General features: G+C 36.2%; 1 protein-coding gene across 3 annotated transcripts in view; it reads right to left on the reverse strand.

The window, feature by feature from the left end:
• Positions 1-20,639, reverse strand: part of MDFIC (MyoD family inhibitor domain containing) — a 52,209-nt gene extending 31,570 nt beyond the window's left edge. The window contains exons 1-3 of one of the 3 annotated variants that reach the window (XM_014887992.2): positions 20,511-20,639; positions 18,346-18,501; positions 7,070-7,201 (exon numbers count right to left, since the gene is read on the reverse strand). In XM_014887992.2, the coding sequence (XP_014743478.1) occupies positions 7,070-7,201; positions 18,346-18,436 (223 nt within the window). In that variant the 5' untranslated portion in view covers positions 18,437-18,501; positions 20,511-20,639. Of the gene's footprint in view, positions 1-7,069; positions 7,202-18,345; positions 18,502-18,767; positions 18,850-18,936; positions 19,027-20,510 lie in introns of those variants that run through there. The other 2 variants (XM_088165472.1, XM_088165473.1) reach the window with 2 other exon arrangements.
• Between the last annotated feature and the right edge of the window lie 7,191 nt (positions 20,640-27,830).

The raw sequence follows: 27,830 nt of genomic DNA on the forward strand, positions 1-27,830 counted from the left end.
GTGTGACCACAGCTGTTTGACATTTTAATGTTTTTCAAAAGGCTCCTCTGGGTTTGGATTATGAAGAATTTTTTAAGGGAAAACAGAAAACCACACCACAACAAGATACCAATAGGTCATAGACTCCTGTTTTTCCTTGTCTTTTATAAAAATACCTTCAGGGAAAGGTACTTGTGGGTTCTTTGCACTATAGATATCATATTATCAGAATGCATAAGAAGTAAGCAGTATTCAGAACTATCTTTCCTCTATGCAGCTATATAAAGAAGAAAAATGTTGAACTACGATTACTTTACTAAGGCTTATCCTGTGACCATGGGTCCCTCGTCCTCTTTCACGTTATCAATACATATAAAATTCAAAAATATTTAAAACTATTTTTATTTTTAAATTTTGGAGAATTCATTTAATTATTTTGTTGTAAACACAATATACAGTACTACCTTTGAGGTGTATAAACCTACTCCAAGCTTTTCACACCCATGAGAGAAAATACAAAATTAAATCTAAAAAGATATTTTGCCATGGTTTAAGTTCATGACATTTTTACCAGCAGACAGGTTCTTAAAAGTATGTCTTAGATAATGACACTTTCTTGCACTTTGTAATTTAGTGTTTTCTTTGCTAAATATGGCTGACTCTTAGTACTGAAAACAGAAAACTAAAACCACACTGACTCATTGCTTTGGTAGTATAATATTTCACATAGAATGCAGTCAAGAGTTTTATAATTCTTCCTTTTTAGGGAGCTACTACAAGCATATTCTACTTTTTCCCCCTATATGAGGAACTAATCAGAAAAAGAATATAACTATTCTTTCCCATATAGGCATAACAGAGTGATTAATTCTGAGACGGTACCAATAGAACACAGGAAAATATTCTGAAATTAAGATACAATTTACTTCAGGCCCAAACACAGCAGCACAGTAATCTTCACATTACTTAAATTTCACCTTTGTCTGGTACTGATGATTACTGCCATCCAAACTTTCTCAGCCTCAGACCATGAATTCAGATAACATTTTGAGAGTTAGAAGTAAAATAAAACAGGAACTAAAAAGCTCCAAGTAATTCTGGCTATAAGTGATATGCAGAATACACACATCTATCTTTTGGCCATCTGGAACAGTTTAAAGTTCTCACTGAAGTTTGACTACTGTTCTGTAAATGTATCAACAGGAAGAAGTTTATTTCTTGACATGGAGTGACAACAGAGTATACAAATTCCTCATCTACCTCAGTCCATCTTTAGCTGCATTTCCTTACAGCATTCAATGAAGAGCTGAAGGGAAGACGATACACAGAAAACATATGCACCTTGCAGCAGCTCGGTTTACAGGGGACTACAACTTCAGCAACACTCGGGCCATTTCACAGTGACTTCTGTAAACACAGAATCACATAGGATCAATTAGGTTGGAAATGATTTCTGAGATCTCTGAGTCTAACTTATGACAGAATGTCACCATGTCAACTAGATCATGGTACTAAGTGCCATGTCCACTCTTTCCTTAAATATCTCCAGGGTTGCTAACTTCACTACAGCCCTGGGAGGTACATTCCAACATCTGATCATCCTTTCTGTGAAGAAATTCTTCCTGATGACCAACCTAAACCTCCCCTGGCACAGCTTGAGACTATGTTCCCTTGTCCTGGGAGAAGAGACCAACCCTCATCTGGCCACAATCTCCTTTCAGCAGTTGTAGAGAGTGATAAGGTCTCCCCTGAGCCTCCTTTTTTCCAGGCTAACACCAAAGACCCAGTCAGGCTCTGAAGATTGCAACTATAATGGTACAGCTATCTCTGAAAATCCCTCTTTACCCAGGAGAAAGTAAAATGAAAATCAAAGGGAAAGGCTTTGATTGTGCAACTCACAAGGCCACTTAATAGGCCTGAGAAGTTTTTCGAAGACTTTTGGAGCAGTTGCAGTAAGGGGAGAAACAGAAGCAACACATGCTAGTTCTCTGCTGGGGAGAGGATTAAAAAGTCTCTGAGAGCAGTTCTCAGGGAGGACCTGTACTCCTCTATTACATCTACTAGCCAGATTTCTCAAAGATTAATCTTTTTTAAAAGAAGGTTCCAAATATCAAATACTGTGCTGCTGTATAAATATTGAACTGATTAAGTTTTGTTCATTCATAGGTTAACAGATTTTTATACCTGGGTCTGTTTGGAACATTGTACATAAATCACTACTTTAACTAATAGAATACACCTTTCAAACTCAGTAATATATTTTGAATACTTTCCATTAATCTATTCTACACAATTCTGTAGTCACACACTGTTATGCTGCAAGAAGACTGTATAAGTCATACTTTCTAGCCTTGAAAAGAACCATTTAACTCAAGCACTTTGCATTATTTTATAGACAGAATAAACAGGATCATCTGAAATCACAGTAATTGTAAGATGGCTGTGCATCATAGAACAGCCAAGAAAAGATATCTGGATTAAAATCAAACAAAACAAAGACTCTTAACAGCAGATTATCTACTTCTTGTTTGGAAAAAAAAAACCAAAAAACAAAAAAACAAACCCAAATACAAACAACATAACATAAACTACAGAAATCACTCATGCAGATAGACAAAGAAAGGAATCTCCAAACCTTAAAATTAAATACATAATCATGTAAAGCAAAAATGATAACATAAAATATAGAAAACGAAAAGATAAAAATATATAGGTTTTTATTCCAGAAGAGCATAGTAAATAAAATAGTGGCCACAAGACCATGTGAAATTGTTTTATCCCCACAGAGCAGAAAGAAGTATCCCTTTCTCTGAAGAACCACTCTTATCAGGAGGGTGTTCCATGGAGGAGAAAGAGACAATTGAAGCTAGAAAATGATGGATAGCAATGACCTTTCTATCTGTAAAACATGGGCATATTTTAGGTATTTAATCTTCAGAATTGGATTATTATTAATCAATTATTCATGACAATTTGAATCTATGGTCGATGTTTTTTGTTTTCTTAAATATCACATAGCTAAGGTTCTGCTTGGGAACTGGAAAGGAGATTAAATCCTCACAAGCAAATAGTGTTCAAGACTGGCATTTTATTCCCTCCTAAACATTCCCTTCCCTGCATAGCAACACACATTGAAGATAACCTAGTGTCCTCTACAAAAATCCTGCCTAAATATTCTAAAATCCATCTTTATAGCCTTTTTTTCTCTAAGAGGGAAAAAAATCTTATACCTCTTCCAGAGAACAAAGCAGAGCATTGTGGTAACACAGAGCAGCAAAAACTGCTATGGCTTTATTCCTATAGCCACAGGTTACCCTGCTTCATGTTTAACATGCACTTCTCCTCACTTGCCAGCAGTGAGTGATAACAGAAGCAGAACCACTCCATTATGGGCCACCAGACCATACAATGAAAATAAGCAGAAGGTGTTTGCAGATATTTAAATGCACTGCCAAAAAAGATAGCAGATGGAGTTATTCTAAAGCTCTTTTGAAAAGCAGAACCTCTACAGCAAGAAATAAAATAAAAAATATGTATGTGCCTGTGAAGGGAAGAGGTCTCAACATTTTTTTGAAGAATAACTCTACTGAAAAATATATGTCTTCCCAACTGGGGGAACCACTATGGAAAGTGGATCTCTTCTTTACTCAGGTTCTAAAATTCAAGGATATGGATAGCAGTTGTCACCTTGTGAAGACAATTTAACACACATAAAGCAACGAAGGATTTGGCAGTTTTTCCTGTTCTCAAATATTCTGTTAAAAATGTACACCTTACTCCTAGTCTAACTGAACTTCCTGATACTATATTTTGTTCTCTTTGTCTTCCTATAATTGAAGCACTGCCTTACTAAATTTCTGTTTGTTGTGGCATGCTTCTTAGGGACTAGGCAAAGCCCCTCTTTATTCCCTTTGTTAACACCAAACAGATTGAATTCCAGCAGGTTTTCCACAATATGGCATATTTTCAACTACTCTAGTCATTCCTGAGATATTTGTGGTTCTCCCCTGACCCTTCTCCAACTGAACAGTCTTCCAGTAACAGTTATGCAAGTGTATTAACAACTACTACAGAAAGGTAAAACAACTGCTTCCCTTTTATATAGCCCTTCATTGTTTATATGTCAGTATACAGTAATCTTTTGACTCTCAAACTCTCTTCAAAAACAATAAATTCCTTGGTTGAGGCTTCCCATAAGGTTAACCATTTACCCAGGATATTATGAGAATTTTCATTAATGAGGAGAAGGGATGCTCCAAACGAGGTGGGGAAAAGGCTAATCTGGAGGAAATCTCTGGAGGTTAAAAAAGGGAGCTTGAAAAAAGGACGGAAAGGGCAAAGCAAGGTGAACATAAAACATCTTACTGTGGAAAACGGGGGCAGTGTTTTAGTTTATTGATGTTGCCTGGTAAACTGAGTTCACAAGTGCAAATGAGAAATCATACATAATGAAGTCATTACAGGGGCTCTAACACTGGACTTCGTTGTTAGTGTGCCAGTAAAACTGACTGATTAATCTAATTCCATATAACAGCAGGATAAAACAGCTGCAAACAAGGAAAACCTTGGAAATTAAATGCTGGAAACATTTATAAAGTAAAAGCTAATGCTAAGACAAATGGAGTATGTATCAGCTGTGGGGATGGAAAACAATCTGTATGGGAAAAAAAGAAACTGAATCATTAGGATAGTGCTGAACAGTTGTGAAGTATGCACTATCTGAAACGATTTTTAGGAAGAGTTTTAAATCAAAACACTGTTTATTTCTAACCTCAAACTTCTTTCAATATGCAATAGTCTGTCAACTTTGGTGGGGTAATAGATCTGGTTGGAACAAAACCATTCTGAGCTACAATACTTACTTTTTACATTAAATACCTAAGTAAAGTTTGTGATAAGAAAGCTTATGTTTGCTGCATTTGTTCTAGTTTTCAAACGTGGCTCCTAGATATATTGAGTTGTAAAACTTCTGCAAACTACAAATTATATAACTGAGTCAAGCACTGCTCCTCAATTTTTAAAGGGAGAAAAAACTTCTCTACTCATAAAGCCACTCCACCAAAAAAAAACCAAACCAAAACAAAAAGAAACTGCTTTGATTTCATAATTTTTGTTTCTTCCATCTAGACTTTAAATTACAGATTATCTGAAGCAAGGAGAGGTTTGCATCATAGCATCTAATCAAATATAACTCATAATAAAGCCTCTACTACACACTTATTAAGACTAAGTGTTTTAGAAACTTATAGCTTTCACCTAAACCTGCTTTTCACAAAGTCAGAGGTAAAGCTACTCATGACTGCAGGATGAGGACCATCATGCACACTGGAACAGTTCCTTTTACCTCTACATTTTATCCTATCTTTCCCTTTTTCCTTGTTTCTTTTTTTCTTTTTTTTTTTTTTTAATTCAGCAGCAACTAACCCTCCCAACACAGAGATATAACTACATATAATCATCAAGTCACTTTACTAGGAGTTTCCACTATCTGCTGCAATTTCTGCTGTATGTTGAAAAAAATGTATCATTTCCTCACAGTCCCCAGTGCAGCCACTGCAGTGTGTCTTGGTGGTGAACAGATTAGAGGATGCACAGAATCACCCTACAGTGCCTGCTCCTCTTTCCTCCATAGTTAAGGCATGCTGCTAACTGCTATGAAATGAATCTGCATGGGTTGGGAATAAGGAAACTTCTAGGAAGAGGGAATGAGGAGACTATTCCAAAAGCAGAAGATGCCATACACACCTTTCCATATCCTCAACATAAGCACAAAGAAATTGCTTGTCCAGGGACAGTTAGGTTTAAAATATTAAACTTCTTAATTTGGGACTAACTAAACTCTCAAGCTGTGCGGGACAATTCTCCCTGTTTGTAGCCCTTTAAGAATTATTTTAAATCATTAGATAAATATCTGACATGTTAAATTCAAGTTTCCTGTAAAGGATCTAGGTAACTATTCAATACATTAGAGGTCTAAGCATTTACTGGGATTAATTATTTAGAAAATAAAAAGGATTAACTAAGATTTGAAAAGAATTTCAAATGCTAATACAAAGTTCTGGAGAAGATGAATGTATAGATAAGACTAAAAAACAACTAAGCAAAATAACAAAACTAATGAAAAAACTACCTAAAAAGAAGATTTTATTTGCAGGAAAAAATCATCAGTTTTGACAACAGCAGGTTCAGAAATATGAATTTACCCCACTGTCAACAATATAGTGTGTACTGTAAAGAGAGACTATTGCTGAAATGTGTGATCAGACTACCTCAAGAGAGCTGGAGCACCAGTCTACATTTAGTCCATTTTCTTTCTGAATACACCCAATAATTAGAGAACAGTTCCTCATGCTGCCCCTCCCTTGAGCAACTAACATTCAAGCATTCACAGAATTTTAGAGCATTATTGAGTATTACCTCTGGCATTTGGCTGAAATATTTTTGCCTTAGGAGAGTGCCTTGGATAGCATATGATTTTCAGTCCACGACAGGAAAATAGGAGTAATCTTGCATGCCTTTTTATGTTTAAAGCATACAGGACATACACTAGGAATGTGGACCTGTAAAGACTAATTTAAAAACTCCACAATTTCACAGTATAGGTCTAAAACCTTACCTTACAGCATTCTTCTAGTTTAGAAAATAACTGCTTTAGGACTCAAAACTCTTAAAAAACTTACACCTGACCAGTACTCACCTGGAAACAACTGCTCTCAGCATAGTTTACTCTGCTGCTTATATATATATGTGTAACCTGGGAAATTGAGGGTGATGACACCTAGCACAGCTGCATACATGCAGTACTAACTATGGTACTATTAATGACAAGAGAAGAATGTAACGTTAAGGCTTTAAAAGCTGAGGTGCTACAGAGGTCTATCCCATACTGCACCACTAGAATCACACCTTTCCTTATACTTGTTGCTTATGCATGCTGACAGGAGTCAATCTGGGAAATAAATTCAGTAGATGTGCATTACAGTTGCAACAAAATTGCATTTGACACACATTTAACAGAGTCAACAAGCAGTATCCTGTTACACTGTGAAAGCAAGCCTCAACAGCAGCAATTTGTTCTGGAAATACTTACTTCTGATGAGGTCACCATCAGTGCAATTTCCCCAGATGGACTGCTCTTGTATCTCTGCTTGTATACTTTGATTACTGGAAGGCTGGTTTATGTCTTTATCTCCTGCCACAGGAGTCTCTTGGTCAGCTTTTCCTAAGTCAAAAGAAATTTCAAGATATTAGTTTCTACACTATTTTTTCTCTGTGTGAGAAAAAAATAATTTTTGAAAATTAAAAGTAAGATGGCATAAAAAATAGCTTGTCTTAGCATTTCCTTTCATTTCCTTAAAATTAACTTCCAATAAAATTGATTTTCCATTTGTTTTCTGGCCTAGAACAATATCATTTCTCATTAAGAAAGACTTTTAGTCATATTGTATCCAATTGTGCAAAATAATAGCAGCTTTTGTAACAAATTACATTGGGGAAGGGGGGGTTGGGAAGGGTTTTCTTATTCAGTTACCTTCCACAAAATTTTCATACAAAAATAGATTTGTCACACAAAAAAAACCCATTATTCTTTACCCACATATATGTGGCTCTAGCATATAACAGCTATACTGATTTCACAAAATTTTGTTCTCTGCTTTTTCTAATTGAACACATAATCATAGATAAATACAATTAAAACTTCAAAAGTGACTAGTACACAAATTCAGAAAAATTTTCATAACACAATTACCGTTTTTTAAAATATTTTTAAAAAAACACTGCTGATTAAAAAACAACATTTAGCCAATAATGAAAAGAAAAAATATTTCTTCTCTCCAAGTATACATAAGGTGCAGGGAAAATTCCTTATTAAGATTTTTTCAGGTATTCTTCAGCTTAGTTCACAGTGTAACAGATGTTGTTTTGATGATGTTGCCAGTTATCACAAGCAGAACCAGAATTTCCTCAAACCAAGATAAATGATATTTTCATCTTCACTGTCATTAATGTTTTAATAATCAAATCCATACACATAAATCTTTCTGTTCTTGATTGTTTCAGATTTTTCCTACTGGCATTCAAGGAAACATTTTCAAGTCTGACTTACTTTGTTCATTATTCACAGCAACAGATAATCAGTTTATATTACTTATTCAAGGAATCTATAAAACACTAAATATTTTCAGTCTCATGTATTTTTTTGAGTATACCTGCAACATTTAATATTTACAGTAAATCTAGATGAGCAACTGCTGAAAAGTCTGTTAGTTCTATTTATTTGTTTCAAACAAGAACACATTTATAAATTCCATATTACAGTTTCATACACTGTATCCTCTAGTAAAGCAATTATTTCAGTCCTGAGACACAGAAAAATCACTTTTTGCTACTCTGACTTAGTAAAGGTTAGTTTCTTCATGTAACCCACAGCACTTTGATTTTAAATCCTAACTTTCTGCCTTTGTTATCCACCCTATTAAACTGAGGCACTGGATATCACTCAAAATAAAATATATGCCATCTTGTGTGTATAACAGCATATGCCTTCAAGCACTGCTGCTCCCCTTCTATCAATTTCCACCTCTGAAACGTCTGACCTATCTACCTCCGTGGTACTTCACTCTCAGTCCTCCCTCCCACCACAAACTTGTCAGTATGTCCTCAAGCCCATCCTGAGAGGGACTGTTTCACTAGGATTGGCATAGTTACTGCAATGAATGGGACGATATTGACTTTAATGAGTTTTGCCCCTTGCCCTGATGACTTAATTTTTCTTAGATACTCATCATATTAACACTAAAACACAAAAACAAACCACAAAACCCACCAAACTAAAAACAACAACACAGAGTTTTTCAACCCCTTTGACAGACATCAGATACAAATTATTCCTGCCTGATATCTATCAAATACAAAGTGACCGTATTGAAGTATGATGATTTAGCCTGTGCAGTCAAGTATTAGGTGAAAATGTGCTTCAAAAGTGCTGGAAAAGTGTTCTGGAATAGACTCAATAAAAAATAAGTAGCGACCTGACAGAGCTAGTGTAAAAGCACTCTACTTTCCACAAACACTAAGCTTAAATGAGCGATCTTAGGAGATTTTGCACTTAAATTACTTTACTACAGCAATGACACCAAAATTACAATATGTACCCAGGACAGACCCACAGAGTAGCTGTATACAATTCTCTCGTATAGGATATGACTTTGCAGAACACTGTTATTTCATGTAGTAAACAATGAACGGCTATAAGGAAACAATAATGTTAATATTAAGTGGCCCTCACTGTTCTAGATTACGTTTTTATCTAAGAAATCTGAAAGAGTGCAGAATCCAATCAGTCATCATTATTCATATGAATTTATTTTTCAACCCCCTGCTTGTTTTCAGTTCAGTATTATTTTTCTCTTTGTTATTCTCACTACATCTACATATTATGGCTGTATGTGTATTTTTCATGTGCACTTTTGTTAGTTTAGCTGGATATCATAAATGGCCAGCCAAGATCATGTAAACAATAGTAGCAGTTAACAAGAAAAAAGACGCACTATTAAAAAGTTTAAAAGAAACAATGTTGCAATTGAACACCAAACAATTTTGATAGGAAGTTCAAAACAATTAAATTAATTATCTCTTCTTTCATCTATTGAATTCACATGAAGACTTCCCCATAAATGTGCATAAGAGAAACCTACATCATTAAACACGTGTTTGGTATCCCACTTTGCACTCCAGAACTGCCCATTGGAGAAGCTCATCCTGATAGATGCTGCTCTGTGGCATGGTGAGCTCACAATGGGCAGCAGGTAAGGATCACACAGCCTCTCATCCCTTGCCCAGCCCCCAGCAGGACAAAGGGAGACAACAGAAAGACCCAAGGGAAGAAACTTGTGAGTCAAGACACAGTTTAATAAGTGAAGAAAAGAGGAAGGAAAAGTAAAACAGGAGGTGCAAAGACAATCACGCACCATCTCCCACAAGTAGACCAAAGCCCAAGCTAGTCTCTAAGCAATGGCTACTTCCCCTAAAACCTCCTCCCCTGTTTTTATTGCTGAGCATGATATTCCATGCCATGGAATAGTCCTCTTGTCAACCTGAACCAGCTGCCTGGATTGTGTCCCCTCCCAATCCCATGCCTACCCACAGCTGAGTCACTCGAGAGAAAAGTAGGAAAAGAGAAACTTGACTGATGGTGTGCAAGTGCTGCTCAGCAATAGCCAACTCACTGGTGTGCTATCAGCCTTGTTTGTGTCACTGATCCCAAACACAGCACCACAGGAGTTGCTATAAAGAAAATTAACCCCATTTCACCCAGGCTTAGCTCAATGGGGCTTTAGAAATAGTAGACCTTATGATCTCTTCATCTGAGCATTTTTTCATAAATGGCTTCTGGTGCATCAGACTACTGAAAACAGACACACACTGATGTCTTGATTAATATGTTTTTTTCTTGAATATGTACCATCTCTCAATTTTTCTACAAAGGAACTTATTGATTATTCCCTTAAAACAAACAGTTGATAATGGGATCTTTTTTTTTTTTTTTTTTTTTTAATATTAGAGGTGTCATTACAACATACCAATAACAACCAGTCACACATGAAGACAGCCTCAAGAACACTCCTGTCGTTTGTGGATGACATTACTTTTATGTTAGGTACCTAAGAATTGTCACAACAGAAGTTTATGAAGAATCAACATAAAGACCTTACTCTGACAAAAATACTAACGACTGGATCTGGCCATAGAAAAGTATAACTTTTTTTCCACTGCATCTTCAAGTAAATGTGTAACATTTTTCTCTTTCAATCAAGTTACCCTTAAGAATTCTTTCTGTAAGACTTCCTTAGTATTTCAGCTTCTGCTTCCTTTAGCACACCCTTCCACTCTCATGTGGCTAACCTCCAATACTGACGGCCAAGAAAAAAAAGAGATGCTCTTCTGCTCTTCTTAACAGTTCAAATAATGGAAAGAAAAGACTCATTATGTTCTGAGTCTGGCAGTGCTAAAGTATAAATCCAATCTCTCTTCAAAACCACAGTAAGTTACTCTAGGTCATGTCACAAAAGCAACACAGACTTCTTACCTACCACAGTTCAGCCCCAAACCAGCAACTTGTGTGGCTCTGTACTTCCCCTAAACTAACAGCAGTGCCAGGGCTGAAAAGCTTCTAGTCAAAAAGTCCCAGACAGAGACACCCACACAGAATACCCTGTGATTTATCCTGAAGGTAAGCATAGGCAGAAACTCTTCTTGTCCAGAGATTAATGCAAGATTTAAATAGTAAGAGATATGACATGCCTGCAAAGTATAGAATTGAGATGGCCAAAAGCCAAATCATATCTATGATACAGACAAATGGTAAGCCACTTAGTGAAAAAATATTAAAATTTTAATCACATCTCAAAATTACTGCTTCATTAAATAAGCGAATGAAGTGAATTTCTACTTTTTCTCTATGGAATTACTTCAGTATATATAAATAATCTTTATAGCACATACATTCATTTTACCATAATTTTGTTATATTTATTTTCAAATTACACAGCAATACACATATTCTATAGACTAGAAATCTGTTTTCACCTTTGAGACTACTGTAATACTGATTGCTAACTTTTGTTCTAGTTTGGAGAATATGCCTCCAGTTACACATGCTTCTTTTCAACATGACAAATACATTCTGCAAGACTCGACAAACTGAATGTCAGCAGTCTTGATTAGCAACAAGGCTACTATTACAACAGCCCTATCAAAAGGCAAACTTAACAAATAGTCAGAGCTGACAAGAAAGACCTATGTATATTAGGCAAAATAGGTATACAGGGCAATCACCCTGGATTCCTTCCAATTCTGCCTCCTATGCCTTTGGGAAGTAGCTGGAACATACATCATACTAATTCCTGAAAAATTCTTAGACAATCTCAGTGAATAACCTCTCTTTTCAGAGCTACATTTGTGTATCTTTCTCTATAATGTAGAGCATATTAAGTGGGGATGAAATTAATACACAAAACTGATAGAAAATACAAAAAGATAGGTAATGGATGTGTATTTGAGGACACACCTCAAAGAGCTCAAGTCTTTGACAAATAACCAACTTTTCTTCTCCAAGTGCTTTTGTACATTCACACACTAGCTGCCCCCAAGATGCCCACCACATCTTCTTGTTCAGAAATGGGTCTCTGTGTGTTCACACATGTGCTATCATCTATCATGAACTATGTAACATACACAAAACAAAAACGGAAACAAGTGCCCACATTAAGTGGATTGCACGTCCTCAAGAGTTTGATTGGCAGCTGACTTCTGTTCATTAGATGACACATAACCTTAAATACTGACTCAGCTGTCGCTTCCAAGAATATGAATCATTAGAGTGCATGACTAGCAAAATGACAAACTGGACTTGAGAAACGGGTTTAGAATTTGTCTGTAAAATTTAGGAGTTTGTATATAAAACGAATTTAATTAATTCTGCTGCAACAACCAAAGGTTTTTCTGCTATGACACATTCATTTTCTGTTCACCAGCAATGTGGTGGACTGCTCCGAATAGCATGTAAAAAAAAACTGGTGAGAGAAGCTTCTGAAAACCTGAATGCATAATTCTCATCAAGGAGAGGGAAATAAGCAAAATGGACTGGCACAGTGATCACCAAAAATGCAGTCACAAACAGTCCAACAGTTTTATGGCATAGGGGAGAAGGAAAGATTTGGAAGCATGGAGCAAAGTTACTTAGGCACCTAAAGCTGACCTAGTTGTTGGGATGATTCATCAGAAGGCCAGAGTTTACCCTAAACAAGCAGGTGCAGATTTAAAAATGTATGTGCAAAGTTCAAATCATCCCAAATGAAATTTTGTCCTTCAGAGGAAAGAGAAATTACTAAAGAAAATCAATTGCCACAAAACATAAACACAAATGCATAAGTAGATCTATGAGGAATAAAAAAAAATCAAAGAATGTTCCCAAAAGGAAATCTAACAATCAGATCTCTGTCTCAAGCCTACAGTTATTGGGAGGGATTGAAGAGCATTTGGCAAACACTGCATTTCTAACACTTCCTTTGTTCATTAATAACCTTGCTGGCAAGGAACCACTAAGGATGCTACTTCCTACAGAAAATTCCACTGTTCACAACAATAATACAAAGAAACCTGGATAAAACCACATTTCACAATGTAATCATTAATGCCTACCATCTACTTCATGAAATGCCTAAAACTTTTAGGCATTTTCAACAGTCTGTGTAACAGAATGCCTATTCCAGCATTTCCCTGAAACAATCTCTTTTCATTAAGGACATCCAATTAATACAGACAATCCACAAATTATGGAGTTGGAAGCCTCCAATTAGATGTTTGATTGTTTCAAAACTAAAAAAAAATTTTTTAAAAAAATTGCATAAATGTCTTGTTGCAATTTTCAATGGCTTCAGAAGTGCCACAGAAAAATTAGTTTCTCAAAATTAGAGAAATTTAACTGAACAATTTTTTGGATAACTCTTACAAAGAATTTTCCAAGTGCAAGATATGGAATAACTATGAAAGTACTAGAAGTTTGACAGCCCTGAACAAACTTGAGCCATGATAAATTAAAAATGAACAGCTATGTGCAAATAGGTATTCTGCATTATTTTAAGTGTGTAAAAGGTCAAATACATAAGTGAAAATTTTTCACAAATAATCACATCAGTTATACAAGTCAGTTATGCATGTGCATCATTCATCCAAAGAAGTTTCACATGTATACAAAACCAGTTTCATACTTGGCAGCTATGGCTATATTAGCAACAGCCAATAAAACTGGGCCTGTACAGTGAAAGAGTTAACTTTAAGAATATTCCATATTATACATGTTCCAGGGGCTTTCTACTTTGAACTAGCTCTCAGATTTAATCTTAAAGATTCAAGGCTTACTAGTGGCTGGAGCGTATTAGGCACATTCCTGCAGCTTTCCCATTATTTTGAGCAAAAGGAATCCCATCCAGGTCACTCCCTAGGATCACTCCACAATGAAAATCAAAGTAGAGGCAAACAGATTTACTTCAAAACTGCATGGCTGATCCAAATAAAAACAGTGGGATAACACACACATTGCTGAATGCTACTTACTAGGAAAAGAAAAGAAAATAAGTGTTTAAAGCAAAGAAAAATCTAACTTTTGAGAGTCCAGAGCTGAATTTAAGAAGAATTATTGTGATATAAAATAAATCTGTGATATAAGATGGAACAAAAATATTTCAAACTTGATACAAGATCTTTACAGTTAACTCTATGAAATACAAGTCTATCACACCCATGTGAGCACGAATCACTTGACTGGAATGGTATGCACGTGAAACTGAAAGCAGACATATATTTCCATGACAAACTAGAGTCAGACACCTATTTACCAAAGTTTTAGATATTTTAGTCAGTAATATTAAATAAATGCCTCAGTACTGGCACACAGCAATGAAAAAAATTAAAACAGATTCTCTCAACTCTTGTCAGATAGCAAGAGGGAATAAAATTACAGAGGAAATATTTGGTAAATTTGAGCAATTTGAGTACACTGGTTAACCGTTAAAATAAAAATATGTTACTCATAACACAGAGGCATTGCTGGCAAAGTGGAATAATTATTGTGATAGCAATCACTGTTGCCTCAAGAATGTCCAAACATTCCCTACATTAAGTCTTTTGTCACCCAATCTCATCCAGACATCAGATTCCTTTCGTGTTCCTCATCATGAAAACATTTAAGCACTGAAAACATGAAGATTAGAATCACATTCTTGAAGAGGAGTACTTCGTACATTTTCTGAATGGACGTATTAGTTGCTGCATATGGTTTCTTGAGATACCAAATCAGAACTGCATCTTCATCCAGCAACAGTCAGATGATTTTCACCAGAAAACAGTCACTTGTAGAATCTGATCCTTGATATTTCTACTAAATTTCTCCATCCTTCCCATCCCATTAAAATAAAAAAAAATCTAATGGATTTCCATCATCTAAAGATTTATTACAGTGAAATTATCAGCCTCAATTTTGTAATAAGTTGTTAATTATTATAATTATTGTTCTTATTTTCTTTCTTAATTGAGAAACCTAAATATTATTCCTTTGTTATTCTAGGTTACAGTTAGTTACCAAAAAGCAAAGATAAAAGAATTCCAAATAATTTATAGATGACAGTCCTACATTTTCTAAAATGTGGCATGATTCTTTAAATGTAGTTCCATTGTAGTTCCATGTCCACTGAATTTCTCTCTTATATTCCATGGTTTATTCAAATGCAGAGGATTTTAAAAAAAAGTCTACCCATAGTCCAGGCACCATAGCCTCTAATATATTTACATTTTCCTTAAAGCAGAGAGTCCAGTGGTCATGAATTATCACATTCCTTCCTCAGAGACATTATTTTTGGTACCTACCAGTTGAGAAATACCTGATCACAACCGAATTGAAATAGTCTGAGCAGAGACATGACATTATTCACTGACTACATCATACAAGTAGATGTAATCATAATTTGGCTCCAAGGTCCTTGAACTACAAAGAAAGAAGGCATCACTAGGATCTTCAACAAGGGTGCACAAGCAGAGCTACACTTTTGGAAGGATGTGGCAGAAATTAACATGTTTGCAGAAATTAGATTAAACCTTCCATCTTGCAGTGGGTCTCTTAAAGCAGCAGACCATACTGACACAGGTAATGGTTTAAAGAAGTTGAATTTTGACATTGCCACAAAAGAAGATGCCATGATTTCATTTGGTCTCTCTCACAGCACACTAATTGTGGATGGGTGACATCCAGATTCTCACTAACATTTATGCATTTATTCAAAAATGAACTAACAAGGAAGAACAGTGACAGGGGATATGTTGAGAGAGCATATTGGTTAAAGTAACGCGGAAAAATTCTTTTAAATTGTGAAAGCCAGAACACAGCACATCTGTAGGCCAAACTCTTCTCACCATTTTCACAACTGATGAATATCCCTGTATACTGCCTGTAAACTTTATCCCTGTAAACTTTAAGTTTGTCTGATCTTTAATTATTTTGTGGGATAGTTATTTTTGAATATTCAAAGTTCAACTGAAGTTTCTTTTCCTTTCATGGAAAAATACAATTAATCTTCAGCATCTGAATGCATATGAAGCAAAAGGAACACTTTGTACAGCTAGAATTCTTGATGATACCTCGCAGAACTACAGAAAAGTTTGTTCCCAGGATATAAGGTATCTATATCAGTTAAACATATATAAAGCACAATTAAGTTACAAATGAGAAATTCCTTCTCATTAGAATGCACCTAATACTTTATTATATATACAAGATAACCTATCTTTTCCTGATAAAGGAATCTTTAATTCTAGGTCAACCCAGATTTCAAATACCTCACTGTAAATATATGAAGTCACTTATAGGTCAGTAACATGAATTTCAATCAAAGCTTTTAAAATTATCACCAAATTCTAGAGAAGTCAGTACAATTTTGGATGTCCTGGGGGTGGAATAGAAGGATAGGGGCTGTTGAAAGTCCCAGACATACTATCTTAGTTTTTCAGCTCTGGAATATCTGAATTACCTTACCCTGTAACCACACACCACAAAGCTGACAACAGAAATGCTGGAATATAGACTGGAAATGTTATGAACTCACCTTTTCCTCTTTCCACCCCCACTTCCCCAACAAACTTAGACTAGAAAAAGCAACAAATATCCACATTAAAAATCCATATTATCCTTAAATCTAGGTTCATTAGAATAAAAATTATGTATTTGAATGCTGAATTTTGCTTTATCTTTAAGTGAACTCTACATAAGCTTTAATATGAGCATGTGTCTTGATAGGTGTGGCAAGTGAACAAACCATAATCATAATGCTTGTTTGTATCTTATGGATCCCTAGAAAAGCTGTGAGGCTTAATTGTGTCATTCGGATTTTCTGCATATTACTTGTCAGGGAGAGATTTATTTCCTTACATTTCATTAAAAAAAAAAGACCATGTATTTACAATCATGCATAGGACTCACTTCATAGTGAAAACTACTTTGAAGTAGTACTGTGAGAATGAGACCACTTTCCATGCTAGTTAGCTCACTAACTTACAACTTCAGTAACTTTGATGTATGACCGACATGTAGAATTTAATCAGTGAGGCCAGTTGACCACATGACAGATAAAAACAACACACTGAAAATAAACACATATCACAGGTACTGATGATTCTGGCAAAAATGTGATTCTACCAGTTCAGTTCCACATTTCAATATGCTTGATCTTCTGCATTTAATAATTTTTATTATTATTTTTTACTGTTTAGAAGTTATGAGTCATTCTCTAAAACAAAAAAAAAAAAATTAAAAAAAAAAAATCCAACAATAAGATAAGCCAGCTTGCTATGCCTCCCTGCCAAAACATTTTTTACTTAGCTTCGGATACTTTCTGGTTTCTGAAACAAGTCTTCAGCTTTGATTACACATAGCTATTGATTTCCCTAGTTACAGAAACAAGACTGCATTTTAATCCACAGTTGCACAACTGTATTACCAGGCTCCGCTCCAGTTAACCAGTTATGAATAAAGTTACAGTTCTTGAACGAGATTATTTGTCTGTCTTTCAGTGACTTTTTAAACTCCTGTCAGAATTCTGGAAAATCATAGTTGTAAATGAATAAACAAAGAAAAGTCTCGTCTTCACAGACCAGGACTTAACAGGCATACTTCCCAATTCTGACCATAACCTAAAATATACTTTGTCAAACTTCCCTACATGAAAGTGATCAGAGTATAAGCGTATTTTGTTCAAAAGCAAATAAGACATAAATAATTTATTTTTAAGATGAATGTCCTTTTAAACAACTTTTTGAACAGCTGATATGAAACAAGTTATATTCTCAGAAACTGATTTTAGCAGCAGCATCACAGAGTAATCTAAGAAAAAGACAGCAAAGTGACCTCCAATCTGAACAACGCTCTTGCTATTGGATCAACCTTCTATAATTTACTTCAAGACCTGGTAGGATAGCTTTACAAGAAAGAATTTCTAAACACAAAGCTGAGAAAATCAAAAGTGATTTTTAAGAAGCAACATCTGCCTCTGAATAATGCAGTTTTTCAAGTATTGAAAATCAGGGCTGAGAGAAGCGTATTGTTTTCCTTCCTTTTTTTTTTTTTTTTTTTTTTGGTCATTTTTTTCACGGGAATTTTGGGTTAAAACAATAAAGTGGTGAAGTGAAAGTGCTGCAGAGATACACCACAGAGGGGAGGGGCAAAAAAAGAGGGGTTAAAACTCACAAGTCAAATCAGTAAATGTATCATTCAAATAGAACGCGCAACAATTACAGAGAAACTTTAAAGCAACTTACCTCGAGGGAGAGAGATCAAAGAGCTGTTTTCAGTCGGAGCTTGCTCTGGCCCTCCAGGCCCCGGAGGAAGAGGTTCTCTCACTTGGGACATCTGCCAGCTCTCTCGCCGAGTAACAGAGAGCCTGCACCCCTCTCCAACAAAACTAACACGCGACCCTGAAGGAACAAGCAAATGAAAGGACTCGTTAATGTATTTTATGCGGAAAACTCACGGCTCGGGGCGAGAGACTGAAGAGGGACAGTAGTGAAGCGGCAGCAACTTTCCGGCCGGCGGCGGGCGCGCCCCCCGCCCCCTGCAGCGAGCACCCGCGGGGCCGGGGGCGGGAGCGGGCCCGGAGCAGGGCGGCCGCGGGGGTGGCCGGGGGGGGCCCGTGTGGGCCCGTGTGCCGCGGCGGGGCCGGCCGGCAGCGCGCCGCGCCTACCTCCGCATTTCCTCCCGCTCCGCTCCGCCGCCCGGCCCTGCGCCGCGCCCCGGCCGCGGGAGCCTTCGCGCCGCGCCCGCTGCGCCGCCGCCTGTCCCGGCAGCCGCCTCCTCCCGCGCCGCGCCCGCGGGCCTTCCCCCGGCAGTGGCGCGCACAGCCTGGCACTCACACCCGCTGTCCCACCGCCGCCACAGTCACTCCTTCTCCATCATTTCCGGACAATGAAACGTCCCGCTCCGGCTGGCGGCGGCTGCGGCTCGGGGCGGCGGTTGTGCAGGTCCTGCCGCCCGCCAGCCAGGGGCCCGCGGGCCGGGCAGCGCTGGGCTGAGCGGGGCCGGCCGGCCGCGGGGCGCCGCGCTGCCTCCGGCCGGGCCTCCAGCCATAGCAATTCCCCCAGGAGACCGTAACCCGTCAGACAGAAGTAGGCAAGAAGGGAAAATAAACCCAGGAGAATGTGCAAGGGAGGCTTTCCAGCCCGGGCAGGGTTTGCAGCTGCAGCGGGGCACGCTGCATGGCGCAGCCGCTGGCTGCCGAGCTGGCCGCCGTGTTACGGAGCGCCCGCCACCAGTTGCGCCTCGGAGCGCGGGGCGGCACGTGGAGCTCCAGGCCCCTGCCCGCCGGCCGCGCCAGCTCCGCCGGGCCCCGCTGCCCCTGCCCCTGCCCCTGCCCGGTAACAGGCAGGTGTGTCTCCAGTAAAAGGACTTCACAGCGGGCAAGCAGAAATAGTCCAAGAACAAGCACTTTGCAAAAGTAGAACCCTAAAGTGCAAGCTACTTCCTCTGCTACCGTCTGCAAAGCAGTGTTGCCTGGACTTTCTCCATATAAGAAATAACATTTCTTTCCCATGGCACGGTGTGATGTGATCATCAGTCTTATACTCTGTTCTTGCCCAAAACACGGGATACTTCAATTATTGCTCACACATGTGCAGGTGTCCATAATGGGATCTCAGTATGTCACCTTTCTCATTTGAAGTGTGTCCAGGTTTAAAATGTATTTTTCGTAAAACATACAAGCAGATTCTTTTATTATGGTTTAGTAAATATGCCGGCTTTACTGGTAGGTCTCATTACAGTGAGATATTTAGATATATTTTTTAGGAAACAAAAGTAGGAATATAAAATCTGCAAGTTATAGACTATCAGCATCCTAACATGACAGACTATAGCTGGTAGATATTTATTTTTATATCACACATTCTAAGCAATATGCTCAGTTATTAAAAGTTAACTTCCTAAAGTTTAGCCTTTCCCTGGCATGCTTGCAAAACAACCAGGATAAAGTGTAAATACCTGACTAGGAGCCAGTTCTATGTGAACTCCATACCCTTCAGGGCTAACTCTTATTTCAGAAGTCATCGGTAATTTTACACCACTGTACAGCTTTTTTTGTCATTGCTGGTGCAAAAGAGAAGTGTGATGAAAGGTGCATATGCTTTCCTCTGAAAAATACTATAATTTTAGAGTGTTTCAGTAACCTAAGGTGTTCTTTGGTGCAGCATAGTCTTCCTTTAAACATTTATATGGAAAATGGGGGAGGGGGGAATATTTTAAGGAAAAGAGCTGTGTAGAAAAAAAATAAATTTGGGGCAAACAGAGCTATTATTTTACTGAGTAATAATAATAATAATATTGGTCTCAATATCTACACCTTTCGTCTGTGCAAACATTGCATAACTTTCCACAGTCCCCTCCTTGCTGTCCTGGGGGCAGAGTGATCAAAACATAAGGTAGAATGACTTACCTCAAACTCCCAAGTGAGTCAGTAGTAGAAGAAAGGTTATGACTCACTCTCAACATACAAGCTTGTGTTTTTCCCTCTGAAACTGGAAATACAGCAAAGAGCTGTGGGAGGAGCAATAATTTAGCCAACCACACCCTGCTTCCAAAATATTTCATTGGATAATAAAGGCCTATGAAGAGCTGATACCACCCAGGGTTGGTATTTTGGTGGGTTTTTTTAACCTTATCTATGAAACCCACATGGTAAACTCCCATGATGTTCAGTTTATCTTCTTTAAAAAGATGATGGGATGAGCTCACCCTGACAAGGTTCAGTTGTAGAGTTTAAAGCAACTAAATGAATTTACAGGATCTTCAGCAGACAGTACAACTGATGCAGTCAGAGGTAATCCTAAGTAAAATCAGATTAAGAAAAGGTAAGAGAATTCAATGCACAAAAAGCACAATTTACTGGAAAAGTACATTAGAAATATTATGCAATACACAGCACATTACATACCAAAGGCTATGATTGTAAAATGATGGGTCCAGATGTGGTCGCTGTTAAAGAGATACCACAGAGATGCAAAGCTCATTGGCATAAGCACTTCCTGACACTACAACATCTAGCAAATACTCAGCAAATCTCAAATATTTGTGGTATTACTTTCCTGTAAAATATGTATCATTCTAAAATATTATTGACAATTCTCAGGAAGTGGGCAGTTCAGATATTAACACCAGCAGCCTTTCAAGTAGGCTACAAAGTTGAGATATACTGTATCTTACTATACTGTATCTAACCGAGTTACTGGCTGTTGCACATGTATCTTCCAATGTAGTCTTCCATTGCTTAAAGCCATAAAATTCAGGTCTTGTAGGCAGTTAATGGTAGATCTCGGGATTGATGTGAAGAAAAATTCAAAAGCCTTGTAAATAGAAAATAAATACAGTTTGTAGGCAAGTTAAAATTTCATGAAAGGAAAAAAAAACCACCAAAAAATCCTGATCAAAATAAACAAACAAACAAACAACAACAAAAAAAAAAAAAACAAAAAAAAACAAAAAAAAAAAAAAACAAAAAAAACCCAACCAACCAAAAAAAACCAACCCAAAACCAAACAAGCAAATAAAAAAAAAAAAAAAAGGGAAAATCCACAAAAAATCCACAAAACCACACTCCAGTAAAAAACCCCACACACCACTACAACCATGAAAAAGCCATCCAAGTTTCTTTCTCTATTAAAAAAGATTCTTTAAAACACACTTCTATTAAAAGTGCACAAAATGTGGAATACAATCCTATGTCTTCGGGCCAAAATTGTTTATCACCACTGCCTAGACTGGGTTCCTACACAAGCCATACAAAGTATATTACTTGCAGCCAAAATAGACTTGTCACTGAACAAAAGAACGTGTTTTAGAAAGATACAAGTTGTTTATTTAAAGTAAACCCACAACATTACAAAATTAACAGCTGCAGAGGTTGTTTATTCACATTATTAAAAATTTGAGCTATATTTCAAGCTTGAATTTTCCAAGGCAAACTTTTAGTGTTTGTGGGTTTTTGGATTTCCAATAGTTTGTGTTGGAGGAAGTTGTGGATAGCAGAGATGCCCAGCTCAGAAATGCTGCAGGGAAATTCTGCAAAACTCTTCAAATAAAAAATGTGGTCAATAGCTATTACTCAATGATCAATGAAGGTCTAGGTACTCAAATTTTCCCCCCATCGTAACACTACCCTTTCCTTCCCTAAGGCTACTCTTTAACTGATGCTGATTTCCTTCTGTCAGGAGGAACAGAGGAAACTGAAGATATTTTACTTCCCTCTTAACATCCTTAAATAGTTTTGAATAATGGATAATAATGTTATTGAATCTTTTTGTCATTGATTGCTTGTAACTCAGTACCTGTGAGTTCAAGTTATTCTTCTGCTATGCCTGAGAACATGATTTTCGACTTTGTAATGTGTAATTTTAACATATGTGTATTATTCTAAACTTCACCAGTCTTTTCAGTATTAGGATCATGGCAGGATCTCTGTCCTAAATATTTTATAGTGCTGCAATGCTGAAATGGAAAGACAGTTAAAGTTAAAAGGGCTAAATAAAAAACTTTGAGTTAAAACCAAATTATATTGTAAAATAACATAATTACAAGTGGAGCTTATAAATTTCTTTTAAAATAATCTTTAAAATATAGATTAAAAGCAGAAATATCCACAAGATATACATAAAAGGACAATAAAAGAGAATTTGAAGATCAATATTATGGTTGGTTTGGAGTACTTTTGTTTCCTGGTGTTCCTGACCTAGCTTTTATATTACCCTTCTGCAAAGCATCCTGCAAAAAGCCATGTAAATTGTCGGGTGCCAGGGCAAAGCTGGTTGCAGCTGTGTTGTAGATGAGGATTTGTACTTCATAAAGCATAACGTGCTGTGGGACTGATGGTGCCTTAGACACCAGCTGGTCCTAACAGGGCAACCAACCCCTTTTAGGCCAAGGAAATCCACCTCCAAAGAGCACTACAGAAACAAATAAACAGTTGAATGTCTAAAATGAAGCTAGAGACATGAAGATTTAACTCCTTCTGTAACCAGAACTGAAATGTGCATTATCTTTTAGAGGAGCAACTTGTTCCAGTAATACTGTACCTTGGAGCAAGAAGGTTTTCTACCATATAGAATCCTCATCCAGGTTAGATGTTTTTCTGCCATGGGATGGACTCTACAGTGAGGAGAAAGGGGACATGAGGCTTAATGCTTTCTTCTGGCTAGAGGTATTTTTCTCCATTTTGTTTTCCTGTTTAGACTAAGTATAAGAACTATAGTAGTATGAGAAATAGTTCCTGTAAAATATTGTCTAACACAGGTGGTAAAGATTTCATTGAAATTGATAAACGATCAAGTAAAACAAAGAAGATTCTCTGAGATTAATTTTTTCTGATGTAACTCTAATGAAGTTAAGGAGTTGCATGAAAATGAATTCAGCTCAACAAACTTTGTCCTTCTTAGGGTGAAGCACATCATACGGCCTGGCTTATGGCAGTTTCAGCTATTCCTTAGCAAACTCAAGCAAGTAGCTCACTCAAGCAGGTAATAGATCTCATGAAAAATAACAAATCATATATTGAGGCATGGAAAATGACGTTTCATCACAACAAAATGTCAACTAGTAATTCATCACATTCCTACAAATAAGTCAAGAAGTGTTCAGTATACAGTACAGCTGTGCTGGATTGCAACAGTTAATTAATTTGCATACATTGCTTCAGTTATTCAGCTTTTCACTTTACAGTTAATATTGCACCTTCATTAATAAAAAAACTTATTTAGGACATCAAAAGAAACTTAAAATTAAGCAAAAATTATTTTTTCAAACTCTGTACTGATTTTTAAGGCATTGAAGATTATTTGGAACTTGCAGTGACATTAAAGATCATCTCAGCAAAGGCAAGTGATGGGCAACAGCATCTTTTGAGTTAACTGGGCAGGAATTTTAAGGGAACATTGATTAAAAAGTGTAGCTAGCTTAACACAGACTATTGTCATATGAGTTATATAGAGACTTAGTGAATTTATAATGACTTAATGAATTTGCCTGCAACATTTAGTCCTAATAATCCTAGATGCTGTATACAAAAAAAAAAAAAAAAAAAAAAAAAAAAAAAGAACTAAATATTTCTGATGCTTTTCAGGTTAACAAAGCTCCTTATGCTTTTGCACTCTGAGAAATATTTGGATCTGGCATTATTCTACATTAGTATTTCACACACATTCCTTAGAATTGTGAGTATTCATGAAATTTACATTACCTTTCTCAGCAGTATCAAACTAATCACCAATATCAAATGATGTTTTAAAAAATACCTTATCTAGAATTCTACAAAACCAAAAATATTTCCATGAGAAAAGAATATCTAATCAATCTTTTCCCAAAAATTTTAAATCTGAAAATACCAAACCAAGTATGTTTCATAAATGGAGTAAATAATGCAGTGGAACAGAAGACTATATGTTATATTGCTGTGTGAGGTCGTGGTAATACATCCTGAGATCTATAAAAATTTAGTTAATTCTGTACATCTTTAATATGAGTTCATAATACAGAGTACAGATGCTCCTTTTGTGCTGCAAGAGGGTACACTGTGAATGAGTATTAAAAATATTGTGCATTCTATTTTATATTTTCATAATATAGAATGCTCTTACATATTGTGTATTATTGCTCATACATATTCAGAGCATATATTGTAACAGTTCCTTTGGAATCCCTAAATGTAAGCTGTGAATGTGTATTAACAGCCAAATGCATTTGCATATTATGAGTCCATAATACTGAATGCACAACCAAATTGTTGATAAAAAGTCATTGCTATACATAGAAACAGAATTTATTTTCTCATGCTTCTCACTCACAACTGTGCTATCCTGTAGTTATTTCTCACCCATATCTTAACAGCTGAAAAAAAAGAAAAAAAAATGCCAGTACAACAACAATTGAGAATTATAGGTTTCTTGAAGTAAAATATTTTGTGAGGATTTTTGGTTTGTATCATAATCAATATTTCTTTTAATTGCCTGAATATATATGCTCCTGGTTTTTCATTTTGGCATCCATATAAATGACTGGACCAAACTCTTAGCATCAGGTGCTCATTCACATAGTACATGTGAAATGTAGATCATAGGCAACACAAACATAAATATAAACCTCAGTCAGTTGCACTAGTATTTTTAACTGTCATGATTTTGTTTATTTTTATATTTTCCTACAATAATGGAGGGGTTGCCAGCCAGGAACATGCAATTCTCCACATTGAGCAGAACGAAATTTGGAAAATAATATTACACAATAGCATAATTGCAAAACTTCATTTGTATCAAAAAAGTTTTTGCTTGTCTGCGTTGACAGAGGACCATTCTGGCAATCCGAGTAAGGATGAAAAAAGACACCATTTTACTTTTTTAAAAGAGGGAATGAAGGAAAATAATCTTCTGCCTCAGTTTCTTACTTAGAAAAATAAAAGTTTTACAAATCTTAGGTCCAGGTCTGATCTAATTCTGTGAATATGCTGCTAGGATGGGAATTTTCCCCAGGAAGAAAAAGAAAAGCTAAGGACCAGTTGACTTTTGCCCAGTTTCCTTCCTCATCCTATAGAGCTGCTGAAATAACTGGAAAGACACAAGAGGAAATTATTTATACCATTTCAAGGACTGCATAGTTGTCATACTGACTACTAGTTTTAGAATAATTTCAGGTGTATTATTTTAATAAGTAATACTGAAAGTTACTTTATAATTCTGATATCACAACAGATATTAAAAAATATTCAGTTATACCTTCTGCCAGGTAATGGCAATTCTAAACCAACTACCATGCAGGAACCAAATATTTACACAAGACTATCATAATACCTCAGCTAAAATATCAATAAAATCAGAAAACACAAACTGGATTTCAAGTGCCTCCTATATAGTTGGTATTTTTGGATCCCATCTAGGAGATACAGTCCTGCCCAGTGAATGATGGCACGATGATACTGTTCACTAATGTGTGTAATATCTGCTACAATAGCATTGAGAGAGAAAGAATGTATGCAGGTACGTATTGTGTGTATGCTCGTATGTGGACATAAAATCACTGTTTTGCATTTAAAAGAAGTTATTACATTTTAGTTTACTCTAGAAGCCTATTACAGTGTAAAATTCCTTTATTTCCCTTTCTCTATGGTTTGTTTCAAACATTTTAAAATATTGATGAAAATACTGTGTAAGTCATAATGTTAGAGTGTAATTTTATTTCATATTTTTTATAAGATCTATAAACAGGCTCCTGTAAACTTATAAAATCAGTTATTTTGAGGTCGGAGCTGTGGTTCTTTTATTATTGTAAATAAAATAAGATAGTTTGTACTCAGTTTTATACTTCTAACATACTGGCTGATCTCTCAGGGACTGTTTCAAGATATATATGCCAGCAGACTAAATTACCTTGATAACCAGTGATCAACATAAGCAAGTGAAATATTTTTCTGTAGTTTTCCAATGCGATATTTATATTTTTTGAATAAATTATTTGCATTTTTGACTTAGTACAATTTATTATACTCAAAGGAAAATTCTGATAACCATGAACTGCAGACAAGGAAAATTTAAGCAATTGTGGCATGGGTGCTTTCACTGTCAAATCTCTGGTATACCTGGATATCTGACCACTTCCCTAATTCTTTTGTCCAATTTTGTTATATCAGTAATACAATGGGAAAAATATGGAAGTTAATCTTTAGAAACATAGAATTTATTAACAATTCAATTTTCTTGTTATAAAACTGTAGTTGGAAAAAACAAAACATGAGGGTAAGCAGAAACACTCAAAATGCAGGTTTCCCCCATTTAATACCAACTAATAGCTCTCTTTTATGGCATCCAAAGCTTCTAACATCTTATCACATATTAAATTCTACTCTAGTATGAGATTTCTTATTGAATGAGAACTAAGAAATAGCACCAAGGTGTCATGACATGGGAGAACTTCTTAAAATAAAACAGAAGATATTTTGTTGTTTTCTCAATGTAAATGGTTGAACTTTGGAACAAAAAGTCTCACTAGGCCTCATATTGATGAAAAAAAATCAGGTTTTTGACCCATGGATACAGCAATTTCAAAAGTACTACAATAATTTCCTCTACAGTTTTCAGGGAAATACACAATTTGGAAATTTGGTACCCCAAAGTTTTACCACAGATTTCTAAAAAACAACAGAGATATACCCTGTAATGTTCGTGTAAGGATCTGTCTAGACACTCGAAGTTAGCTACACTCTCAGTGTGCATGCATAAAAGATATGCTACACAGGACCATGAGATTATACATTTATCCTCATTTGTGAAGGTGGATGCCTAGAACTCATGAATGGAAAAAGATATGTTATAAAGTATTTAATCCTAATCAATATTTATTAAAGGAGACAAAGTAACACTAGCACAAACCTACAGTACTTTACTAAAAAAAGCCAGCAAGCTGGACTTCTTATCATGCAATAATTAATGAAGTTTTATGATTTATTTTAACCCTGAAGTCAGTTTTTTAAAACTAATTATATTAATGTACTAAAAGAAATACAGTTGTCACTTAGTTTCATTAAGCATGACAGGTAACAGTTTCAAAGACAAATGCTGAAACTTGTGAAATTTGCAAGTTCAGGTTGAAGTGACAATATAGCATCAATGGGATGGAATTGTGCTTCTCACTGCATTAATCAATACTAAAATTTATTTTTTAATGCGTGAAGGATGTTTCATTTCATTAATTTATGACTAGATTCTTTCTATGTATGTCT

The sequence above is a fragment of the Sturnus vulgaris genome, chromosome 5 (assembly GCF_052056855.1).
Source record: "Sturnus vulgaris isolate bStuVul1 chromosome 5, bStuVul1.hap1, whole genome shotgun sequence".
NCBI classification, from domain to species: domain Eukaryota; kingdom Metazoa; phylum Chordata; class Aves; order Passeriformes; family Sturnidae; genus Sturnus; species Sturnus vulgaris.